Here is a 21863-nt window from a genome sequence, read left to right as displayed (position 1 = left end):
GACCCACACATGCATATGTTCATTGCAGCACTATTCACAATAGCAAAGACATGGAATCAACCTAAATGCCCATCAGCAGTAGACTGGATAAAGAAAATGTGATACATAAACACCATGGAATACTATGCAGCCATAAAAAAGAACAAGATCATGTCCTTTACAGGAACATGGATAGAGCTGGAAGCCACTATCCTTAGCAAACTAACACAGGAACAAAAAAACCAAATACCATATATTCTCACTTCTGAGTGGGAGCTAAATAACAAGAACACATGGATACTGGAAGGGGAACAACTTGAGGGTGGAGAGCAGGAGGAGGGAGAAGATCAGAAAAAATACCTATCAGGTACTATGCTTATTATCCAGGTGACGAAATTACCTGTACACCAGATCCCTGTGATACACAGTTTACCTACATAACCTGCTTGTGTACCCCAGAACCTAAAAGTTAAAAACAAAAATAAAACCTTTTTTTTGTGACTTGAGCTCTAAGTTATGAATATTGTCTTAGGGGGCTCAAGGGTAAAGGGACAGCAGCGTATCTTTAAGATTAAGCATGATTTTGGTACTAACAGAGCCTCTGTCCTAACCTGTACTTTTGGGGGTTGATGATACCAGAGAAACTTTTCTGTACATTTTTTGTGTGTTGGTTTGCCCTGTCTTCAGCAGTGATTATGTATTTCTGTGAAGTTAATAGGCCCCTTGTGTGGAGCCTACCCCCCGTGTGGAATCATCTCATAAGGAGACACATCCTGGAAGTGTCCCGGAAGCCCCTAGACTTGAGTTTTCCAGACTCCTTGGCCAACAAACACGGCCCTCCCCTGGGGGCTGTGGCCATCACCCCACCCTGCGGCTGCTTGGCCTCCTATAGTAGAAAGGGAAGATGAATGATCATCAGCGCTCCATCTGTCTGGATCGGAATGAACAAATCTCTTGCTGCTTCTCCGTCACAACCCTTCACCTTTCTTTTTCCCTTGGCTAGATGGCACCCTGAGATTTGGAATTTTTTTTTTATTATTATAAGAATTTTCTAACTTGCATATTTGCATTTTGGCCTAAGATAATGATGGCCATGACCCTAGCAAGGCTACCGCAGGAACCGTGTTCTCCTCAATCACCTTTCCAGAGAGCTTTCTTTCCCTACACTGTCAGTGCCAAGGAAGGCTGAAAATGCAGTGACTGTGGGTTATAACCTGTGATGGCCCCAGAAGGGCTGTGACTTCATCACCTCCTGTAATCCTCACAGGGTCCCCACTGGACTCATGAGAAAAGGGGGAGGCTTCTAGGGGTTATGGAGTAGCCCCCAGGTACACAGCTGGTAAGCCCAAGTCCATTGTTGATTTGACTCTGGACAGAAGGGAAGGGCCTTCTGGTCTACCTCATCACCACCTCCCCAAGCCATGGGACCCACCCCTGGGTAATTTGGGAATCCAGATAACCAGCCCTTCAGTAAGGAATATGAGTTACTGCCCCACAAGGTGATTGCCCTACTAGTAGAAACCTTACTACCCAGAGCTCAGTTGGGTTTCGTGACCCCAAATTAAATGAAATATAATACAGGTAAATGAACTTTATAAAATTATTACAGTGCTTTAATGCTCTGGCCTGGGGACCTAATTGCTTTTATTTTATTTTGTTTTATTTTTGAGATGAGAATCTCGCTATATTGCCCAGGCTGGTCTTTCAGCCTGGCCTCATGTCATCTTCCCACCTTGACCTTCTAAAATGCTGAGATGACAGCCTCATGCCACCACACCCAGCCCTCTAGCCAATTTTCAATAAATATACTGAATTTTCATAATATAGTGTCTAACATTCTCTACTGTGCTTATAGAACCAGTATTCTCAAAACAGCTTATTTTATTTTGCTCGAGACAAGTATGCATTATCCCTTTTTGCTTCCCACAAGAGCAAAAGCTTAAGCATTTGTCTTCCCTTCACTTCCTGCCAGCGCCCCATCATCTCTATCTGCTGGGGTCACCGGGACTCGAGGCTGTTGATGGCATCAGGACCAGCCCTGTACGTGGTGCGTGTGGAGCACCGGGTGTCCAGCCTGCAGCTGCTGTGCCAGCAGGCCATCGCCAGCACCTTGCGTGAGGACAAGGACGTCAGCAAGCTGACCCTGCCCCCCCGCCTCTGCTCCTACCTCTCCACTGCCTTCATCCCCACCATCAAGGTAAAGCCCTCTACCCCTCCCTCTTCCTCCTCCCTCACCTGTGCTGGCTCCCCACAGAGCCAGGGCAGAGACAGGTGAGGGTACCAGAGTGAGCACATGGGGCCATGTGCAGCTGTGCAGGATCCTGTCATGTGCTGCCAGGTCCGCAGTCTGTCCAAGCATCATGGTCCATGTCCATGAGAGATTTGGCTGTGTGGTGGCTATTATCTTTCTCATAGCAAAGCTGGTATTCCTAGCTTGACTTCTGTGTCCCTCTGATGATCAAAGGAGTGACCATTATTCAGCATTTCCTATATACTAAGCATTATACTAGTTAATTTTTAGAAATCTGTCTTGTTCAGTCCTGACTTCCTGACAGATGCTGCCATTATTCCCATTTAAGGAAGCAGGAAACAAGTTAGGAGAAGTTAAGTAACTTGCTCCCTAGCTAGTTAGGGGAACAGTCAGGATCAGACCCACCCCGGTTCTAGGGCCAGCTCTTGGCACTGTGCTGAGGAGAGCCACGCCAGCCAGCACTCAGCGTCAGCCACCTTTCAAACCAGTGGGAACTCTAGAAGGTAGCATGTAGAATGCATCTGCCAGTTGCTGTTTAAGTGTGGGTCCCCCTAACCTTGGGTTTTCCCAAGTGGTTCTCTTTTGTATTGTCTCTCTCTTCTTCTAAGTAGCAGACCCATTTGTTGGTTACTTTTTTCCTGAAACATCAAAGTTTTAGAATCTATTGGTTTTTGTTTTTGTTTTTGTTTTTCCAAGTTGCCTTACACTATTGATTCTACACGAGCAGATCTCAACGCTGGTGTATTATATAGCATTGGAAAATACAGGTGCCCAAGCCTGCCCCTATGGATCCTGATTTCATTGTCTGATATGGGATCCTGGTTTAGATGTGTTTTGAAAGCTCCCAGGAGATTCTCACATGCTCCTACCATTGCAAAGCACTGTTCTACACCACATAGTTAGCCTCTCCCCAGGCTCCCAGCCTGTGCTCTTTCTGGAACAGTGGTGTTTTTAGTTGACCTGCCCCCGTGCTCACTCTCTTTCCCTCTCTCTCTGCCTCTCTGGAGTCCCAGCTCTTCCTTTTCTTCCTGTGTCCTGCAGCCCCCAATTCCAGATCCGAACAACATGAGAGACTTTGTCAGCTACCCATCAGCCGGCAATGAGCGGCTACACTGCACCATGAAGCGCACAGAGGACGACCCAGAGGTGGGCGGCCCGTGCTACACGCTCTACCTGGAGTACCTGGGCGGGCTTGTGCCCATCCTCAAAGGGCGGCGCGTCAGCAAGCTGCGGCCGGAGTTTGTCATCATGGACCCGCGGACGGATAGCAAACCAGGTGGGTCCCTTGCCCGAGGGACTGGGACCTTGTTCTGCTGTGGTCATGGGCTGTTACGCCTTACACCCCATACAAAGAGAATGCGTGCTAATGAAACGTGAGCCTGTGGTGGCTGGTGTGGAACTTCGTTGAAGAATCCCACTGAAATGAACTGTTCTCTAAATGTACTTTTTGACAGGTTTTAAATCATATTTCGTGGGCAGTGGATAGCTGGGCTGTGAATAGAGGAACCATTGGCTGTCAGGCAAGGGGAAGCTAGTGCAGGCCTCCCGGGAGCGAGGGTTTCCTCTTCACAGTTACGGAGTGTTCATCCAGTGTCTTCATGTAATATTCAGACAACTTGAAAATAATAACAAGATACAGTCCCTGCCCTCCCAGAGTGGATGATAAAATTAAAATCAAACCTTCAGCCTCCTGCCCCTCCCTAGTCTACTGTTAACTGCTTTGTACCTGATTACTAATGACAATTTTTTGCTCATCTATAAAGATGTTGGTATGAAACACCCTTTTCTTCTAAAAACCTTTCCCTGTGGTGATTTTCTTTGCTCAGTTAATGTATTCAACATGCTCCCTGCACACCTCTCTGGGATCCTAGATTGTAAGCTTCAGAGGGAAGGGACTGCGTTCTTTTTTTGTGCCACTTGGTGCTAGGCTAGTGTCCGTGCACCCGTCAGTCACTGCCGGCTCAGTCTGCCACCTCCTGTGAAACTTTGCCCATCACCTATGGCAGAATGAGCAACACACTTAGTCATTGTGCTCCAGACTCTGCCCTGCTGAATCCTGTGGGCCCTGGGGGGAGAGAACTGAGTCGTCTTTGTGCCCCCAATGGATTTGGATTTGTTTTCATTAGTTCATGCTTCCTCTCGCCACTTCCTCGCTCCAGTTTACTCTCCTGCCCATTAGTCTAGTCCCTGCCTCTCATTACGGCCTGGAGCTAGCATGACATGTGGCCTGACCAGTCACCCCAAGTCACAGTGTGGTGGGCTTGTTCACTCTCAGCCTGTACTCAGCGCTGTACAGTTGCCCCACCTCTGCCTGCCAGCCTTCATTTGTTCAGCATCAGCCGTGCCACTCTACTACCCCTGCAAAACAGCAATACCGCTTGTCAATATTAGATATGAGTCCGTTTTTTCTGTCTTTTGACTCATGTGACAAGCTGGTACCAGGAACAAAGGAAGCGACCAGCAGAATTGGGGCTGGTAGGGAAGCAGACTGAAAGGAAGGAGAGGACAGATTCAGGAGGAAGGCAGGCACAGTGGAAAAAACAGGAGAGAGAGAAGCGCATATTTACGTGGGATGGAAACATGGTTTCAGGGAAAAGGAGAAGGGCCACCAATGGTTAGAGATGACTGGGGTGGGGGCCGTGGGACAGGCCCTGAGCCCAGGTTTGCAGCAGGTGTTCCCGCTGATGTCAGCACCTCTGAGGTTACTCCCCTGGGTGCAATTTTATAAAATCTGTATTGAGATTAAATGTTGACAGTAACTTAGGTGAAGAGCTTATTTCCTCATGTGTGCATAAATTCCTCACTGAAGAAGAGGACAGGAGGCTGTGCTGTGGAGTACCCAAGGACTAGGCTTGCTTGAACCTGGCCCAACTACCCCAAATGCCTGCTCTTCCTTCCTGTTCATGTTTATCAGCTTGTATCAAACACAGACCCATTCATTTGCGCACAATCCTTTGAGGGAATAAGATGTTGTATTTTTATAATTAAAAGAGTTAAAAGCTATAAAACAAAGCACATTGACGGATATTTAGTCAGTGCCTACCTTGTGTGGGATACTTGAGTCTCCTGCTATTATTAAGTAATACCAGGTCATCTCTGCTTTTAAGGAGTTTCTAAACCCTTTTAGGTGATAAGACAATGTAAGCACTTGAAAAGTTTAAAAAGTCAAGATTTAAATACCTGATGACAAAAATAGAGGATATGTCACAAGGCACAATATGACTAATTGCCACCTGAATGGCATATACAAACTATTTCAGAGGAGGAAAAGAATCCCTGACATTGAGAAAACAGGAATTTCTTTTTTCTTTTTATTGGGGGATGGAGGGACAGGGTCTTGCTCTGATGCCCAGGCTGCAGTGCAGTAATGCCATCACAGCTCGCTGCAGCCTTGACCCTCCCAGGTTCAAGCAATCCTCCCACCTTAGCCTCCTGGGCAGCTGGGGCTACAGGTGTGCACCACACTTGCTAATTTTTGTATTTTTTGTAGAGACAGGGTTTTACCATGTTGCCCAGGCCGATAAACTCCTGGGTTCGAGCAGTCCTTCGCCTTGGCTTCCCAAAGTGCTAGGACCTATTACAGGCATGAACCACCGTGCCTGTCCAGGAATTTCTTATCGTTAAAAGCTGATTAACTCATTGAGGCCGCCATATCATCGTTTCTCAAAATGTGTTCCATGCACCACCACCTCCATGCAAATCACCTGGGATACTTATTTAAATACACGTTCCTAGGCTTACCCTTAGATAACGATTCATTAGGGCTGTGGTGGGGCCTACATACAAACATGCGACTTAATGGGTTTCCCAGGTGATTTTTATGCACTAAAGTTTGTGATCCACTGTCAGGTGACTTGGCAGATATGTCCCTCAAAATTACCAGTGTGTATTTTTATACCAGATACCATGAGTCCCAGTATTTTTTTTTTTTTTCAGACAAGGTCTCACAGTGTCTCCCAGGCTGGAGTGCAGTGGTACAATCATGGCTCATTGCAGCCTTGAACTCCTAGGCTCAAGCAGCCCTCCCACTTCAGCCTCCAGGTAGCTAGGATTGCAGGTATGCACCACCACACCTGGCTAATTTTTTTATTTTTGTGGAGATGGGGGCTCCATGTGTTGCCCAGGCTGGTCTCAGCCTCCTGGATTCAAGATCCTCCAGCGCTCGCCTCCCGTAGTGCTGGGATCATAGGTGTGAGCCACCATGCCCAGCTGCTTCCCTCCACCACCCCCACCAGTTTTCTTTAAAAAGAGATGGGGTCTTACTCTGTCACCCAGACTGGAGTGCAGTGGTATGATCGTAGTGCACTGTAAACTTCTGGATTCAAGTGATCCTCCCACCTCAACCTCCCGAGACTATAATAGGCACACACCATCACACTTGTCTAATTCTGTTTTTTGTAGAGATAAGGTCTCACTGTGTTTCCCAGGCTGGTCTCAAACTTCTGATCTCAAGAAGTGAAGTCGTCCTGCCTTGGCTCACCACAGTGCTGAGATTTACAGACATGCTATTGCACCTGGCACACATTTTCTAAAGGAATCTTTAGCCACAGCTTGCTATGGACTGACTTGTGTTCCCCTAAAATTCATATATTGAAGTCCAGACCCCCAATGTGAGGGTAGGATGACATTTAGGGGAGATTAAGATTAAAGGAATTCATATGCGTGGATCCTGATCTGATTTAGTTACTGGCCTTAAAGAAGAGAAGGAGAAAGAGACCTCTCACCACGCACGTGCACCAAGGAGAGGACATAGGACACAGTGAGAAGGCGGCTCTCTGCAGGCCGGGGCAAAGCCTTCACCAGGAAACAGGAGTTGTCACCCTAACCTTGGGGCTGCTCAGCCTCCATAATTGACTGGACCCGTTATTTAGTGTGTGTGCATGCGCGCTCGTGTGTACACACACGCATAATACTGGTTTTGTTTTTCTGGAGAACCCCGACTAATACAGATTTTGGTTCTAAGAAATGGGTATTGCTGTAACAAATCTCTAAACATGTAGAAGCAGCTTTGGAACTGAGTAATGGATAGAGGCTGGAAGAGTGTTGAGGTGGATGCTAGAAATATGGAAGTTAAGAGTAATTCCGGTGAAGTCTCAGTTGGAAATGAGGAACATACTGAAAACTGGAGGAAAGGTGATCCTTGTTATAAAGCAGCAAAGGATTTGAGTAAACTGTTCCAGTGTTTCCGTGGAAGGTAGAACTTGCAAGTGATTAAATTGGATATGTAACTGAAGAGATTTCTAAGCAAAGTGTTGAAGGAGCAGTTTGGTTCCTCCTGATGGCTTACAGTAAAATGCAAAAGGAGAGAGATGAATGGAAGAAGGAATTGTTAAGATAAAAGATGAAGATTTAGATTTAGAAAATATTTAGGCTATTCATATTGCAAAAAAAAATAAGTATTAAATACATTTTGAAGAAAATACCAAAGTTATGGCTGGACTGTCATTTAATAAAGCGCTTACGAAATTATATGAGCAGAGACACTGCCAGTTTGAACTGTAGTGGATGGAAACAGGATGAAACGAAGGAGGAAGGCTGTTGGACTTCTTAGCTTTGACCAGCTGGAATGATGGAGGTGTTTGGCCACTAATGTGCATTATTCTTCAAGAAGAGGGAAAAATAACTCTGAAAGTGATTCAGAGATCATTAGGTCCACCTCTTCGGTTTCAGCAGGCCAGATGGCCTTTGCACAGAGCCTTGCGGGCAGAGCCATGGGGGCAGGATCCCTACCAGAGCTATGAGGGTGATGCTGACACCCCAGTAGACCTGGAGGACAGGATATCAAACCAAAGAGGACTCCACTCAAGCTTCAAAATTCAATGGAATTTTCTTTGCGAGATTTTGGATTTGCTTGGAACCTGTCACCACTTTTGTACTTCCAGTGTCTCCTTTTTGGAATGGGAATGTCTATCCTATGCCTGTCCCACCATTGTATTTTGGAAGCACATAACTTCTGTGGTTTCACAGGTTCACAGCTGGAGAGCAGGTTTGCTTCAGGATGAATTGTACCTCAGGTCTCACCCATACTGGATTTAGGTGACAATTTAAATGAGACTCTGGACTTTTAGAGTTGATACTGAAATAAGTTAAGACTTTGGGGGCTTTGGGAATAGAATGAATATATTTTGCATGGGAGAAGAACATGAATCTGAGAGTGGCCAGGAGTAGAATCCCGTGGACTGAATTGTGCCCCCACGTCACCCCCAAAATTCATATTGGGAAGTCCTAACTCCCAATGTTATTTGGAGATAGGACTTACGGGGGGAGATGAAATTAAATGAGATCTTAAGGGTGAGGTCCTAATTTGATAGGGCGATTGGCCTTATAAGAAGACAAGATAAATGCCTGTGATCCAGCGCTTTGGGAGGCCAAATCGCAAGGTCAGGAGATGGAGAACATCCTGGCTAACACGGTGAAACACCGTCTCTACTAAAAATACAAAAGATTAGCCGGATGTGGTGGCGGGTGCCTGTAGTCCCAGCTACTTGGGAGGCAGAGACAGGAGAATGGCGTAAACCTGGAAGGTGGAGCTTGCTGTGAGCTGAGATCACGCCACTGCACTCCCGCCTGGGTGACAGAGCGAGACTCCGTCTCAAAAAAAAAAAAAAAAACACCAAGGAAAGAGAGCTCTTTCTTCAAGCACATACACTGAGGAGAGGCCACCTGCAAGCCAGGAAGAGAGCCTTCCCCAGAATCCAACCATGCTGGCACCCTAGTCTTGGTCTTTCAGCCTCCAGAGTGTGAGGAAACAATTTCTATTATTGGAGCCACCCAAGTCTGTGGTATTTTGTTATGGTGGCCTCAGCAGATTTAGAGTGTATATTTAAAAAGCCATTAAAACCATTTTTCAAGATTTTATTTTAAAAATATATGTAATTGGCCAGGCGCGGTGGCTCACGCCTGTAATCCCAGCCCTTTGGGAGGCCGAGGTGGGTGGATTACGAGGTCAGGAGATCGAGACCAGCCTGGCTAACACGGTGAAACCCCGTCTCTACTAAAAATACAAAAAATTAGCCAGGCGTGGTGGCAGGCGCCTGTAGTCCCAGCTGCTCAGGAGGCTGAGGCAGGAGAATGGCATGAACGGGGGGCGCGGAGCTTGCAGTGAGCGGAGATCGTGCCACTGCACTTTAGCCTGGGCGACAGAGTGAGACTCCATCTCAAAAACAAAACAAAACAAAACAAAAAAATATATATGTATAATTCAGGAAGCCAGGCACAGTGGCTCACACCTATAATCCCAGCACTTTGGGAGGCCAAGGCAGGAGGATTGCCTGAGCTCAGTAGTTCAAGACCAGCCTGGGCAACACGGTGAAACCCTGTCTTTACTAAAATGCAAAAAAATGGCCAGGTGCGGTGGCTTATGCCTGTAATCCCAACACTTTGGGAGGCCAAGGTAGGCGAATCACCTGAGGTCAGGAGTTCAAGACCCGCCTGGCCAACATGGTAAAACGTTGTCTCTACTAAAAATGCAAAAATTAGCCAGGTGTGGTAGCAGGTACCTATAGTCCCAGCTACTTGGGAGGCTGAGGCAGGAGAATCACTTGAACCCGGGAGGTGGAGGCTGCAGTGAGCTGAGATTGCACCACTGCACTCCAGCCTGGGTGACAGAGCAAGACTCCGTCTCAATAAATAAATAAATAAATAAATGACTCCGTCTCAGTCAATCAATCAATCAATAAAATAAATAACAAAAAATTAGCCAGCCGTGGCGGTAGTCCCAGCTACTCAGGAGGCTGAGGCAAGAGAATCGCTTGAACCCAGGAGGCGGAGGTTGCAGTGAGCCGAGATAATGTCACTGCATTGCACTCCAGCCTAGGCAACAGCGAGACTCCGTCTCCCCAAAAAACCCAAAAAGCCTTCAACCCAGAAGAAATCAGCGGATTCTTGAACACTGACAGAATTGAGATGTAAAGCCCCAGACATTGTAGTTAAGCCTTAGGTTTTCAAAGACCAATCCCAGCTTACATTTTTCTACAACTTAGATGTTTTTACAGAACACCCATGATAAACTGATGACACAATCTCTAGTAGTATGAGGTACACCCAGCCACCACCTCAGCCTTCGCAAATGTGGAGCTTATGTCATGCACTGAATTTTTAGTTGTGCTGATGATAGACGTCAGAGTGGCAATGCCTGCACGTGTGGAATTATGACACTGAACAAGCAGGGCTCAGGGCATATTTTCAGAAAGCCATTTTCTTTGTCTCTTGCCACCCCTTAAATCATCATTTATTCTTTCAGAAAGTATTTATGAAGTCTCAGGTAGTCTCTGCGGTTAAAGCAGGAGGCAGGACAGATGACTTTCCTTCCCTCATGGAGTTTGCACTAGTTGGGGAGACAGACAATAAAGCAATAGTTATGGCTGGATGCAGTTGCTCAGCTCTTCTATTCCCAGCACTTTGGGAGGCTGAGGCAGGAGGATCACTTGAGTCCAGGAGTTTAAGACAAGCCTGGGTGACATAGCGAGACCCCATCTCTATAAAAAAGAAAATAGTAAAAAATAGTAGTTATGAGTGAAGGGATAGAGGAAGTGGTCTGGGACATGGTATTTGAGGGATCCTAGCATTGATGAGTGAGTCAGGAGCTGAGTGGGCAGTGTCTTACTGGGTTTCCTCAAGTCGAGTCACACACACAGGCTTGTTCTGTAGGCTTGCGTGCATGCTTGAGTCATGACAGAGATTCCTTTGATCCAGTGATTCATAAATTAAATCATAAAACACTGCTCAGGGTTCGTGCATTAAGCCTTTTTATTTGCTTAAACACAAACACCACTGCGGCTTCACTACAGCTTTTGCTGGGTCCGGGCGTGGCACCTCCTGATTCAGTGAGTGCTTTAAGAAGGGGGTGATGTGGGCAACACAGCCTGGGGCCAGCCTCCTTTCCAAGGAGCTTGCCAAACTTTTCTGCCCCAGAGGGGCCCCTGTTCATAGATGCTACCTTCAAATGCTCAGAAACTTCTAGATTGGTTTGGATTAAGAAACTCATCCTTTAAAATATAAACAGCCCTTTTGGATGGTAAAATCACTCATTATGAATTATTTCATTATGATTGAATGATTCAGCTTTTTTATTACCTGGCAAGGCACTTGGAGCCTTGAGGCAATGAGATTTTCATCAGCAAAACAAAGTAATCTGGAAGAATGGGGTCCTCACATTGAAGACAGACCTCGGGTGGTGGAGGGGATGGGGGGGATTTGGGTGGTGAGGGGATGTGATAGCACAGTGGGGATGGGCAGCCAAGGAGAGGAATTCCAACGAGGAGGAAGTTTGCCCCACAGTTTTGCCATCACCCCACTCTGCACATCATCTCACCATCTGCCTGAAGGCCCCATGCGGAGTACCCACAGAAGAACCCAGAGCCATCCTGAGAGTTCCCACCACCAGGTCTCCTAGCCTTTGCTCCACGCAGGCAAGCAGCTCTACCAGGCGGGAGAGCCAGGCCCCCACCGCGAGACCTGTGGCAATTCCAGGGGAATTTCTGGCATTCCAGACCTAAGTGGAGCGGACCTGACTCTGTCAGGACTCTAATTCAAGCAGGCCTGGCATCAGCAAGGACCTTCTCAGGTCAGAAGCAGGTTCTCAGTGAATCAATGAGTCCACAAGCCCCTCAGCCCAGGTTCTGTGGCTGCCTAAAAGTCCACATGAACCCAGGTGGGCACCTGTGTGTTGTGAGACATAACAGCACAGCCATTTTGGTTTCAGCTTTTGGCAAACAGTGTGTATTTTGTACATGCCTGGAAACATTAAAATACCATGCCCATTTTGACAACAGTAGGAGTAATTGCCTACTTCTGCTTAGAAAATCTAAAAGAGAAAAACAATGCTAAGCTGCTTTCTGTTTCAACCTCTAGGTCTAAAATGATGGCCTGTGGAGTCCATCTGTCTTTTAGTTTATACTAATGATCATTGGTAGGGGCTAATTGATATAACTTCCCTTGAAATGTGCTGGTTGGTGTTTTACCAGATGAAGTCTATGCGAACAGCTTGATTTCTACTGTGATCGACAGCTGCAACTGCTCAGACTCCAGTGACATTGAACTGAGTGATGACTGGGCTGCCAAGAAATCTCCCAAAATCTCCAGAGCTAGCAAATCACCCAAACTCCCAAGGTAATCTCAGTCTTCGGGGTGATCGTCCTTTCTTGTGCCTCTGAATATGTGTGTTTGTGGCTGCAACAGAATCCCACTAAAACTGACCAGAAGAGTCAAAGAGCCACCTCCCTGCCTTTTCTTCCAGAAGATTCCAGCTGGAATAATTACAACTTCTATTTGTTTTGTTTTGTTTTTCCTTTGGGATAGACAAAGACACGCAGAAGTTTGCTACACCCTCAGAACTTCTCTAGGCGTTAGCAATGATGGTGGGTGGCAGAGGGGTGGCCATAGTTCCCGGGCTTATATGTTTTTTCTTATAGTTTGAGAAAAGGAATAAAAAGGTTCTCCAGTGGATGTAACATGTTGAAGAGAATGCCAGATAAGATGCCTGTAATGCCAGAGCCGGGCACAGTGGCTCACGCCTGTAATCCCAACACTTTGGGAGGTCGAGGCGGGTGGATCATGAGGTCAAGAGATGGAGAACATCCTGGCCAACGTGGGGAAACCCCGTCTCTACTAAAAATACAAAAATTAGCCAAGCATGGTGCGGGCGCCTGTAGTCCCACCTACTCGGGAGGCTGAGGTGGAAGAATCACTTGAACCCGGGAAGCGGATGTTGCAGAGCCAAGATTGTGTCACTGCACTTCAGCCTGGCAATAGAGCGAGACTCCATCTCAAAAGATTAGATAGATAGATAGATATAAGATATAAATAGATAAGATAGATTAGATAGATATAAGATAAATAGATTAGATAGATATAAGATATAGATAAGATAGATATAAGATAGTTAAATAGATTAGATATAAGATAGATTGATGTGAGATAGATAAGATAGATAGATAGATAGATAGATAGATAGATAGATAGATAGATAGATAGATAGATAGATAGATAGATGGATGCCTGTAATGCTGTAATTGGGAAACATCAACACATCGCATCCACTGTAGAACCTTTTTCTTCACTAAGATTTCTAGTTTTAATTCTGTGATTTTTTTTTTCTGATGCCATGAAAAGCTAAGGTATAAGTTACATACAGATACACACACATCTGTCCAAATTGTAAACACCTAGCCCGTTGCACAAGGGCTATCCCAGTGTCTTCCCCCAAGTTCAAGATAAAGGACATGTCATCATCCCAGAAGGTCCACCTGTGCTCCCTCCATTTGATACCCACTCCCTAGAAGTAATCACTGTTCTGACTTCCATCATCAGCTTTGCTTGTTCTTGAACTTCATATAAATCGAGTCAAACAATATGTTCTCTTTGTATCTGGCCTTTTTTTTTTTTTTTTTTTTTTTGTTTCTCAGTGTAGTGATTTTGAGAGTCATCATGTTGTTGCATGTATCAGTAGTTTGTTTTCTTTATTGCTCCATGGTATTCCATTGTAATGAGTATACTACAATTAATTTATTCTGTTTACCAATCAATGGATATTTGGTAGTTTCCAGTTTGAGGCTATTATGAACAAATCCATGACAAACATTCTTATACAAGTCTTTTTATGGACATGTGCGCTCATTTCTCTTGGGTATAAACTTAGGAAAGGAGTTGCAGGGTCATGGGTTAAATATATGTTAAAGTTTATTAGAAAGTGCTGAGCAGTATTCCAGGGTGGCTGCACCCACATAAATCCTCACCAGCAATTTCTAAGAGAGTCCCAGTTTCTTCCATCCTCAGCGGCAGCTCTGTTGTCATTTTTTAGAAATAATTTGGCCGGGCACGGTGGCTCACGCCTGTAATCCCAGCAGTTTGGGAGGCCGAGACGGGCGGATCACGAGGTCAGGAGATCAAGACCATCCTGGCTAACAAGGTGAAACCCCGTCTCTACTAAAACTAACCGGGCGAGGTGGCGGGCGCCTGTAGTCCCAGCTGCTCGGGAGGCTGAGGCAGGAGAATGGTGTAAACCCAGGAGGCGGAGCTTGCAGTGAGCTGAGATCCGGCCACTGCACTCCAGCCTGGGCGACAGAGCGAGACTCCGTCTCAAAAAAAAGAAAAAAAAAAGAAATAATTCTACCTTGTTCTGGTAGGTGTAGTGGCATCTCATTTCAGTTTAATTCTAATATCTCCAGTGATGGATGCTGCTTAGTTTACATGTTTCTTGGCCACTTGGCTATCTTCTTCTTTTGTGAAGTGTCTGTTCGTCTTCTGCCCTGTTTATTATTGGGTTGTTTTATTGAGTTGTAAGAGTTCTTTCTTTTCGTTTTTTTTTTTTTTTTTTTGAGGAGTCTCGCTCTGTCACCCAGGCTGGCGTGCAGTGGCACGATCTCGGCTCACTGCAACCTCTGCCTCCTTGGTTCGAATGATTCTCCTGCCTCAGCCTCCTGAGCAGCTGGGACTACAGGCTTGTGCCACCACAACCGGCTAATTTTTTGTATTTTTAGTAGAGACAAAGTTTCACCATGTTAGCCAGGATGGTCTCAATCTCCGGACCTCATGATCCACCCGCCTCGGCCTCCCAAAGTGCTGGGATTACAGGTTTGAGCCACTGCGCCCGGCCCAAGCTCCGTGTACCCTCCCCTCCCTTTAGAGCAATCACTACAGGAGCATCTGAATATCTCATTCTTTTTTTTTTTTGAGATGGAGTCTTGCTGTATCGGCCAGCTGGAGTATAGTGGCGTGATCTCGGCTCACTGCAACCTCCATCTCCTGGGTTCAAGTGACTCTCCTGCTTCAGCCTCCCGAGTAGCTGGGACTGCAGGCACGTGCCACCACACCCAGCTAATTTTTGTATTTTTTAGTAGACATGGGGTTTCACCATATTGGCCAGGATGATCTCAAACTCCTGACCTTGTGATCCACCTGCTTCGGCCTCCCTAAGTGCTGGGATTACAGGTGTGAGCCACCGCACCCAACCAAGAGTTCTTTCTTTCTTCTAGATTTGAATCCTTTGTCAGATATCTGTATGGCCATATAGTCCAGCACGTGGCATTCTTCTTTTGTGGTTAGTGCTTTCTGTGTCCTGTTCAGGATGTCTTTGGTTACCTAAGGTCATGGAGCCCTTCTTCAGTTCTCTTCTATCAGCTTTCTAGTTTTAGCTTTCATGCTTATGGATTAATTTTTGTGTTTGGTATGAATTAGAGGTGAATGCTCATTTTTTAAGTATGCAGATATCCAGTTACTCTAGCAGTCTGGTTGATGTCTTTTTTCATCTTTGTTCCAGAGCTTGTTAAAATTGCATGTAACATTATGAACTTTCCTATATTTCCAAAGTGCTTTTTTCCCATTATGTAAGCAGAGAGGACATTTAATGCGTGCAACTAAATCCTTCGCCTTTAAACGTCCTCTTCAGGTTGCCATCTTGCTGTGGCTGGGCCTCCTCCTGCTGTCCTTTCCCCATTTGGACCCTTCACACAGCAGCCAGGCTAATTGTCCCAGATCATAGCTTTAGGGAGCTCAATCTGCCATCCCCCCATTCCTCAGGAGCCCAGAGTTTCTCATCAAGCCCAAAACCAGTATATATGAGACAATGCATTTTTTCACAGACTGTTTTAAACCTTACCATACTCGTTTTAATCACACTGTCTTTGGGGTAGACTGTCATTAAACACGTGTGTCTCCGTGTTATAAATAAAGGGACTGAGGAGCAGAGATACAACATGGGATCAAAAGGCAGCCAAAAAACTTTACTAATTTGATTTAAATATTGCAGATGGTGAAATGCTAGATAAATTTGTTGAAATTCACACTGTTGCAGAAGAAATTAGAAAGATCACTGGCCTTAGGGTAAGAAATGACTTGTCCCACCTGCCGTTTTCCCAGGACGGATTGTGCAGGCCTCTGGCAGAAGGCGGTTTCCACGCTTGCTCCAAGGCAGCGGAGAGTGAAAGACAGTTAATTATTTGAGTTCCTTACAAATGGATCGCTGGATCTCATTTCAGTATATACTCAGTATATTTTGGGAAGGGGTCTTGCTCTGTCGCCCAGGCTCAAGTGGAGTTGTGTAATTGTAGCTCATTGCAACCTTGAATTCCTGGGCTCAAGCGATCCTCGTGCCTCAGCCTCCCAAGCAGCTGGGACTGCAGGTGTGTGCCACCACACCCAGTTTCTCAATATATTTTAAAATGTATATTATTCAATGTAAAGTTGTCATTCTTTCCTCATATTCATAAAGCAAAAGCAAGGGGAGAGCTTTGTTAAATTCAGGCACTGGCTGCAGGGTGAGAACCCAACATACAGGCTGGCTGTCCAGAAAAAGAAAGGAGTGCCAGAGTCAGGGCCATGCTCACTATTCCCGCCACGAGTGCCTGACCCCTCCTGGCCTTGCCTCCCCAGGATCAGCATCGAGGCCCGCAAGTCCCCCAAGCTGCCCCGGGCTGCTCAGGAGCTCTCCCGGTCCCCGCGGTTGCCCCTGCGCAAGCCCTCTGTGGGCTCGCCCAGCCTGACTCGGAGAGAGTTTCCTTTTGAAGACATCACTCAGGTAGGAGCCCGCAGCTGCCCTGCCTCGCTCCCCTCCTCCTGGGGGCTATGCCCAGAGGGCCCCTTCCTACCCGCTGCCTGCCCTGCTCACTGCCACCATGGGCCCCTGAGCTCTGCTCCACATCCTGCATGCCACCTGCTACCTCAGGAGTTGCCCTCAGGTGGAGCTCTGGCTTCTCCACCTGCGCCCCTCAGCGAGTTCTGATCTTGCAGTCACTGTGGGAGAGAACCTCCCACTTCCTATCACAGCTCCCACCGTCCAGCCCTGCCTGCCTTTCCCTCCTGGCTCCTCAGTGCCCCCTCACCCTCCAGGTGCTGTAGCCACACCTGATTCTCACCTGCCCCAGGCTTTGCCCTGCCTAGATTGTCACCACACCACCTCCTCATCCTTGTTTCTGCCCCATGCTTCCAGATGGAACTCCACCACCACCTCTGCTGTGAAGGCCTCCTGCCCTGGCTTAGCTGGGAGGGGCCAACACACCTGGTGTAGAACTACCTTATGACATTGCTCAGTGACTTCTTTATACACAGATCATTACAAGCTTTATCTCCTCCATCAGGTTATAAGCTCCTTAAGGGGCTGTATTTTGTCCATTTTTATTTTTGCCATTGCATACATACCTTGGGCATAATAATTTCTTAAATTTTAAAAAATTTAATTGAATGAGAAAACAGATGATGGGTAGTTTCAGGACATCCTGGTATCAATGCAACCGATGTTTTCAGGAGAAATATCCAGGATAAAAATGGATTCAGAGTTAGATCCCTTTCTAGGCTTCTTTAAATCACACACCTGTGGACATAGTGGGACACACCCCCACCTTTCCCCCAGCTCGATGCGCACCCACTCACTGCTGCCTGCCTGACAGCCCTTGTTAGCTTCTGATCTTGGAAATGGTAGATGAGGTAGAGAATGGGTGTTTCTTGCAGTGTACACTCGTGGTTTGTTAAGTAATAAATATTAACATTCTTACTAAGTGACCAATTGAAAATATGGAAATAGGTTGTGATTCTTCTTTTTTCTTTTCTTCCCCCACCACAGCACAACTATCTTGCTCAGGTCACGTCTAATATCTGGGGAACCAAATTTAAGATTGTGGGCTTGGCTGCTTTCCTGCCAACCAACCTCGGTGCAGGTAAAAATCACGTCCTGTTCTCTCATTGTCCCAGTTGGAACAAACTAAAATGTCCAGTTTCCACCTTTAGTGGTTTAAAATAGAAGATGAAAGTGTAAAATAGAAGATGCATAACCTACTAAAAATGGTTTTTGAAAAATTCTGAATCTATGAGTTGTACGAAGCAACTCATACACAGATCCTTTAAAATAGATTATTACTACAGATTAGATGTTAGAAAGACCTATTGCTATGAGGCATCTCAGAGATTTTTTAAACAGCAGTGCATTTGAGTTTTTCATTTTGAAGTATCTGAGCTCAAAGAAAAAGAGGAATAAAATGTAAACATAAAACCAACTTAGGGAATCACAATGGACCATCCCTGTACATAGTGCAAGTAAATCTCATAATATTTTCAACAACCTGGAAACTCTCTGATGACCACAAATGTCTGTTTTTCAGTTACTTGTTTGTGTCCTATTGATAGATAAGGTTGATTTTTAATAACCACTGTTTGACTATTGTGATTATTCCCACATTAGTAAGCTGAGAACTTAGCCATCTGCCTCTGGTAAATATTGAAAAAGGGAATGGAAGTGAGAATTTACTTAATGGGTCTTTTCATTCTCGGATGTTGAATAGGTCCACAAATAAGCCAGTAAAGATCATACAATGAGAGAGCATGTGAGAGCCTTTGAGACAAACGATGGCCTTTTTTTGGGGGGTGCGGGGAGGTAGGGCCTGGCTATGTCACCCATGCTCGAGTGCAGTGGCACCACCCCAGCTCGCTGCAACCTCAAGCTCCTGTGCTCAAGTGATTCTCCCACCTCCGCCTGTACTAGCTAGGGCGGTAGACAAAGCACATGCCACCATGCCCAGCTAATTTTTTAAAATTTTTGGTAGAGATAGGACTTCACTGTTTTGTCCAGGCTGGTCTTAAACTCTTGGCTTCAAGCCATCCCCCCATCTTGGCCTCTCAAAGTGCTGGGGTTACAGGTGTGAGCTACCATGCCCAGCCTGACCTTTTTAAAAGTACCATTTTGGTCCACAGAGCTACTTTGTCAAGCGAAAAGAAATTTCCACTTGATTCTGTTAATACTAGAGAACAGAAATTAACTATTGGATACTAGAAGATATGTTATATGTGGTACCCCATTAAATAATCTTTTCAAAGACAGTATATGGCCCTCTAGTGAACTTAAAAAGTGAGCGCTGTTCCCCAGGTTGGATAATTTGTTTTCTTCAATTAGAATGATCTGGCCCATGAAATTTTTTTATTTTGAATTTTTGGCATTTTAACAATACACAGTAGATTCCACAAAATTCAAAAGATTCAGAGGGGTCTACATTAAAAATCTCTGTCATTCTCACCATCAGCCACCTAGTTTTCTTTCGTGGAGGTAACTGATGGTCTTTTTCTAATCCCTCCTAGAATTTTTTTTAAATTGCTTTGTCAATGTGAACAACAAATAATAGCACTTTAATGCATTCATTCTTAAGTCATATGGAACCACACAGAATTTTTAAACCAAAATTCATATTCTCTTTCCTTTGTGGGCAAGAGAGATAAACACACGCATGGGGCCTTTCCTACTGTTGGGCGGGAGAAGTTACCTTAGCCCATACCAGTCCATGGGCCAGCCCTGCAAAGATGCTTGGACAAAGGAGGCCTGCTGTGCCGCAGGCATGCGGCAGGTCAGCCGCTAAGTGTTAAGGTTACCGCCATGGAGCTAGAATAAAGAAGCTTTGTGCTACCTGTCTCACAGGAGAGACTACTGAACACAAAAGCAAGTTCATAGGGCAGTTTCGCCCCGACTTTAACTACTGTGAAACTTAAATTTAGATTCATTATATTTAAACTTATTTTGTCTCCTCTAAATATTTTAGTTGCAATCTGGGCCTTCTCCTAATGTCCCTGTTAATCAAATTAAATCTTGAGGTTTTATTTTATTTTATTTTATTTTATTTTTTTTTTTTTTTTTGAGACGGAGTCTGGCTCTGTCGCCCAGGCTGGAGTGCAGTGGCCGGATCTCAGCTCACTGCAAGCTCCGCCTCCCGGGTTTACGCCATTCTCCTGCCTCAGCCTCCTGAGTAGCTGGGACTACAGGCGCCCGCCACCTCGCCCGGCTAGTTTTTTTGTATTTTTTAGTAGAGACGGGGTTTCACCGTGTTAGCCAGGATGGTCTCGATCTCCTGACCTCGTGATCCGCCCGTCTCGGCCTCCCAAAGTGCTGGGATTACAGGCTTGAGCCACCGCGCCCGGCCTATCTTGAGGTTTTAAAAAAAACTGTGTGGAAATTCCCTATAAATCTCTATCTTGATGATTAGATTAAAATTGAAAGCCAAGGCTCCAGCTGAAATGAAGGCTGTGTTTTATTCCTACATGAAACCATGCCACCCCCATCTCAACATTGCTTTCACACGGTTCCTGGGTTGCTCAAGCTTCCCTTGTTTGGCACTCTGGTTGTCACAACTATTTCCATTCAATCATCCTTCTGATTACAAATGAGGTTTTTGAAAAATATGTTTTTATACCCTAGCTCTTTCCAAAAGAAATAATTTATGTCTAAAATGTTTTTGACATTTGAAATGTGTAGTTCTGTAGACAATCCACTGGCAAGGAGGCCAAGCTAGACCAGGAATCTGCTGTTACTGAATCCAGAACCGTGGCTAGTATGGTCGTACTGAGTACTAGGGAGAAATGAAGAGCTCCTCTCGGCCTCTGGACCCTGCCTACACAGATCTGTCTTCTGATGGCAGGGAAACTGCAGTGTGCTCTTCTTCCCGTGACTCTCTTGACACTTTGGCTCTACTCTGGTGTGTCTCTGTTAACTGTGCCCTTCTTTTTCCCCACTAGTAATCTATAAAACCAGCCTCCTGCATCTCCAACCGCGGCAAATGACCATTTATCTCCCAGAAGTTCGGAAAATTTCCATGGACTATATTAATTTACCTGTCTTCAACCCAAATGTTTTCAGTGAAGATGAAGATGATTTACCAGGTGTGTTCACATACATCAACTTGTTTGTCACGGTCCCTCTGTCAGTGGATCGTGCAAAGGGAACAGAGTGGCAAGTTGTTGAGGTTTCAGTCTGCTCCCTAGGTTCAGAAAAGGTATTCCTGCCTCAGTAAGGTCGGTAGATATGATGGCGTGTCCCAGGGGAAAAAGTCACAGGTTGGCACCAGTGTTGGCAGGAGCGGGGCTGCTGGAGCACAGATGGTTACAGTGGCAGCGGTGCCTTGTGTTTGTGGAGCACAGCTCTACCATCTGGCTTTATCCTCACAGCTATCCTCTTAGTCATGTGTCTGGATTCAGGTAAGTTTGTGGGACTGATTGGAACTAAATAAAATCAGAACTGAGACCCAGTCTCATTGATCAAGGCCAGCCTTCATCCTTTCAATCCCTGCTGAGATACTGTCTCACTCCAGCATTCCCGTGGTGCCCACAGAGTCTAGTTTCTCAAATCTGCCCTGTGTCCAGGACACAAAAGCCTTTACCTGTAACCACCTCTCTTCCACCGCAACCGCATGTCTCCGTGTACAGGACCCTGGCCTGAGTTCAAGATAAAATCTGGTATACGATTTTTAAATTCCAGTTTTCAGATGGTAAATATCAATATATATAGCATCTTAAGTTAATGTGTTTCCTGGCGGGGGGATTCTTAAAGGTCCTATTTTGATTAATGGATTACAGTGACTTCCAGTTAGTCTGGCCAGTTAGTTGTGTGTAACTATTTCAGTTGCTAGAGGGTACTTGAAAATAACTTGCTTTTCTAAGTAAAAGACCACCTGAGATTTTATAGATACACAGACTCCTCTACTTCCAACTAAGCAGGGCTCTGGAAGTCTCCAGTTTCTGAGCTAGAGGAACCTGGACATGGACTGTGACTTCTCCAGTATCTGGATGTCTGTGACCCGAGGGACTGGTTCTCACAGTGGACATAGAGGGCCACCCATTCCAGCTCGGGCCCTGCTCCTCAGTCGGGCTCTGAACTTGAGGGAAT

General features: G+C 45.7%; 1 protein-coding gene across 1 annotated transcript in view; it reads left to right on the top strand.

The window, feature by feature from the left end:
- The window catches only part of TULP4 (tubby like protein 4), a 230416-nt gene that overhangs the window by 196253 nt on the left and 12300 nt on the right, over positions 1-21863 (top strand). The window contains exons 8-13 of the mRNA XM_025382297.1: positions 1952-2176; positions 3272-3506; positions 12196-12340; positions 16601-16745; positions 17787-17880; positions 20717-20860. Coding sequence (XP_025238082.1) covers positions 1952-2176; positions 3272-3506; positions 12196-12340; positions 16601-16745; positions 17787-17880; positions 20717-20860 — 988 coding nt within the window. The remainder of the gene's footprint in view (positions 1-1951; positions 2177-3271; positions 3507-12195; positions 12341-16600; positions 16746-17786; positions 17881-20716; positions 20861-21863) is intronic.

Source organism: Theropithecus gelada, chromosome 4 (genome assembly GCF_003255815.1).
Source record: "Theropithecus gelada isolate Dixy chromosome 4, Tgel_1.0, whole genome shotgun sequence".
NCBI lineage: Eukaryota > Metazoa > Chordata > Mammalia > Primates > Cercopithecidae > Theropithecus > Theropithecus gelada.
The sequence above is the reverse complement of the archived record's forward strand: the minus strand, read 5'-3'. Positions and strand labels throughout refer to the sequence as shown.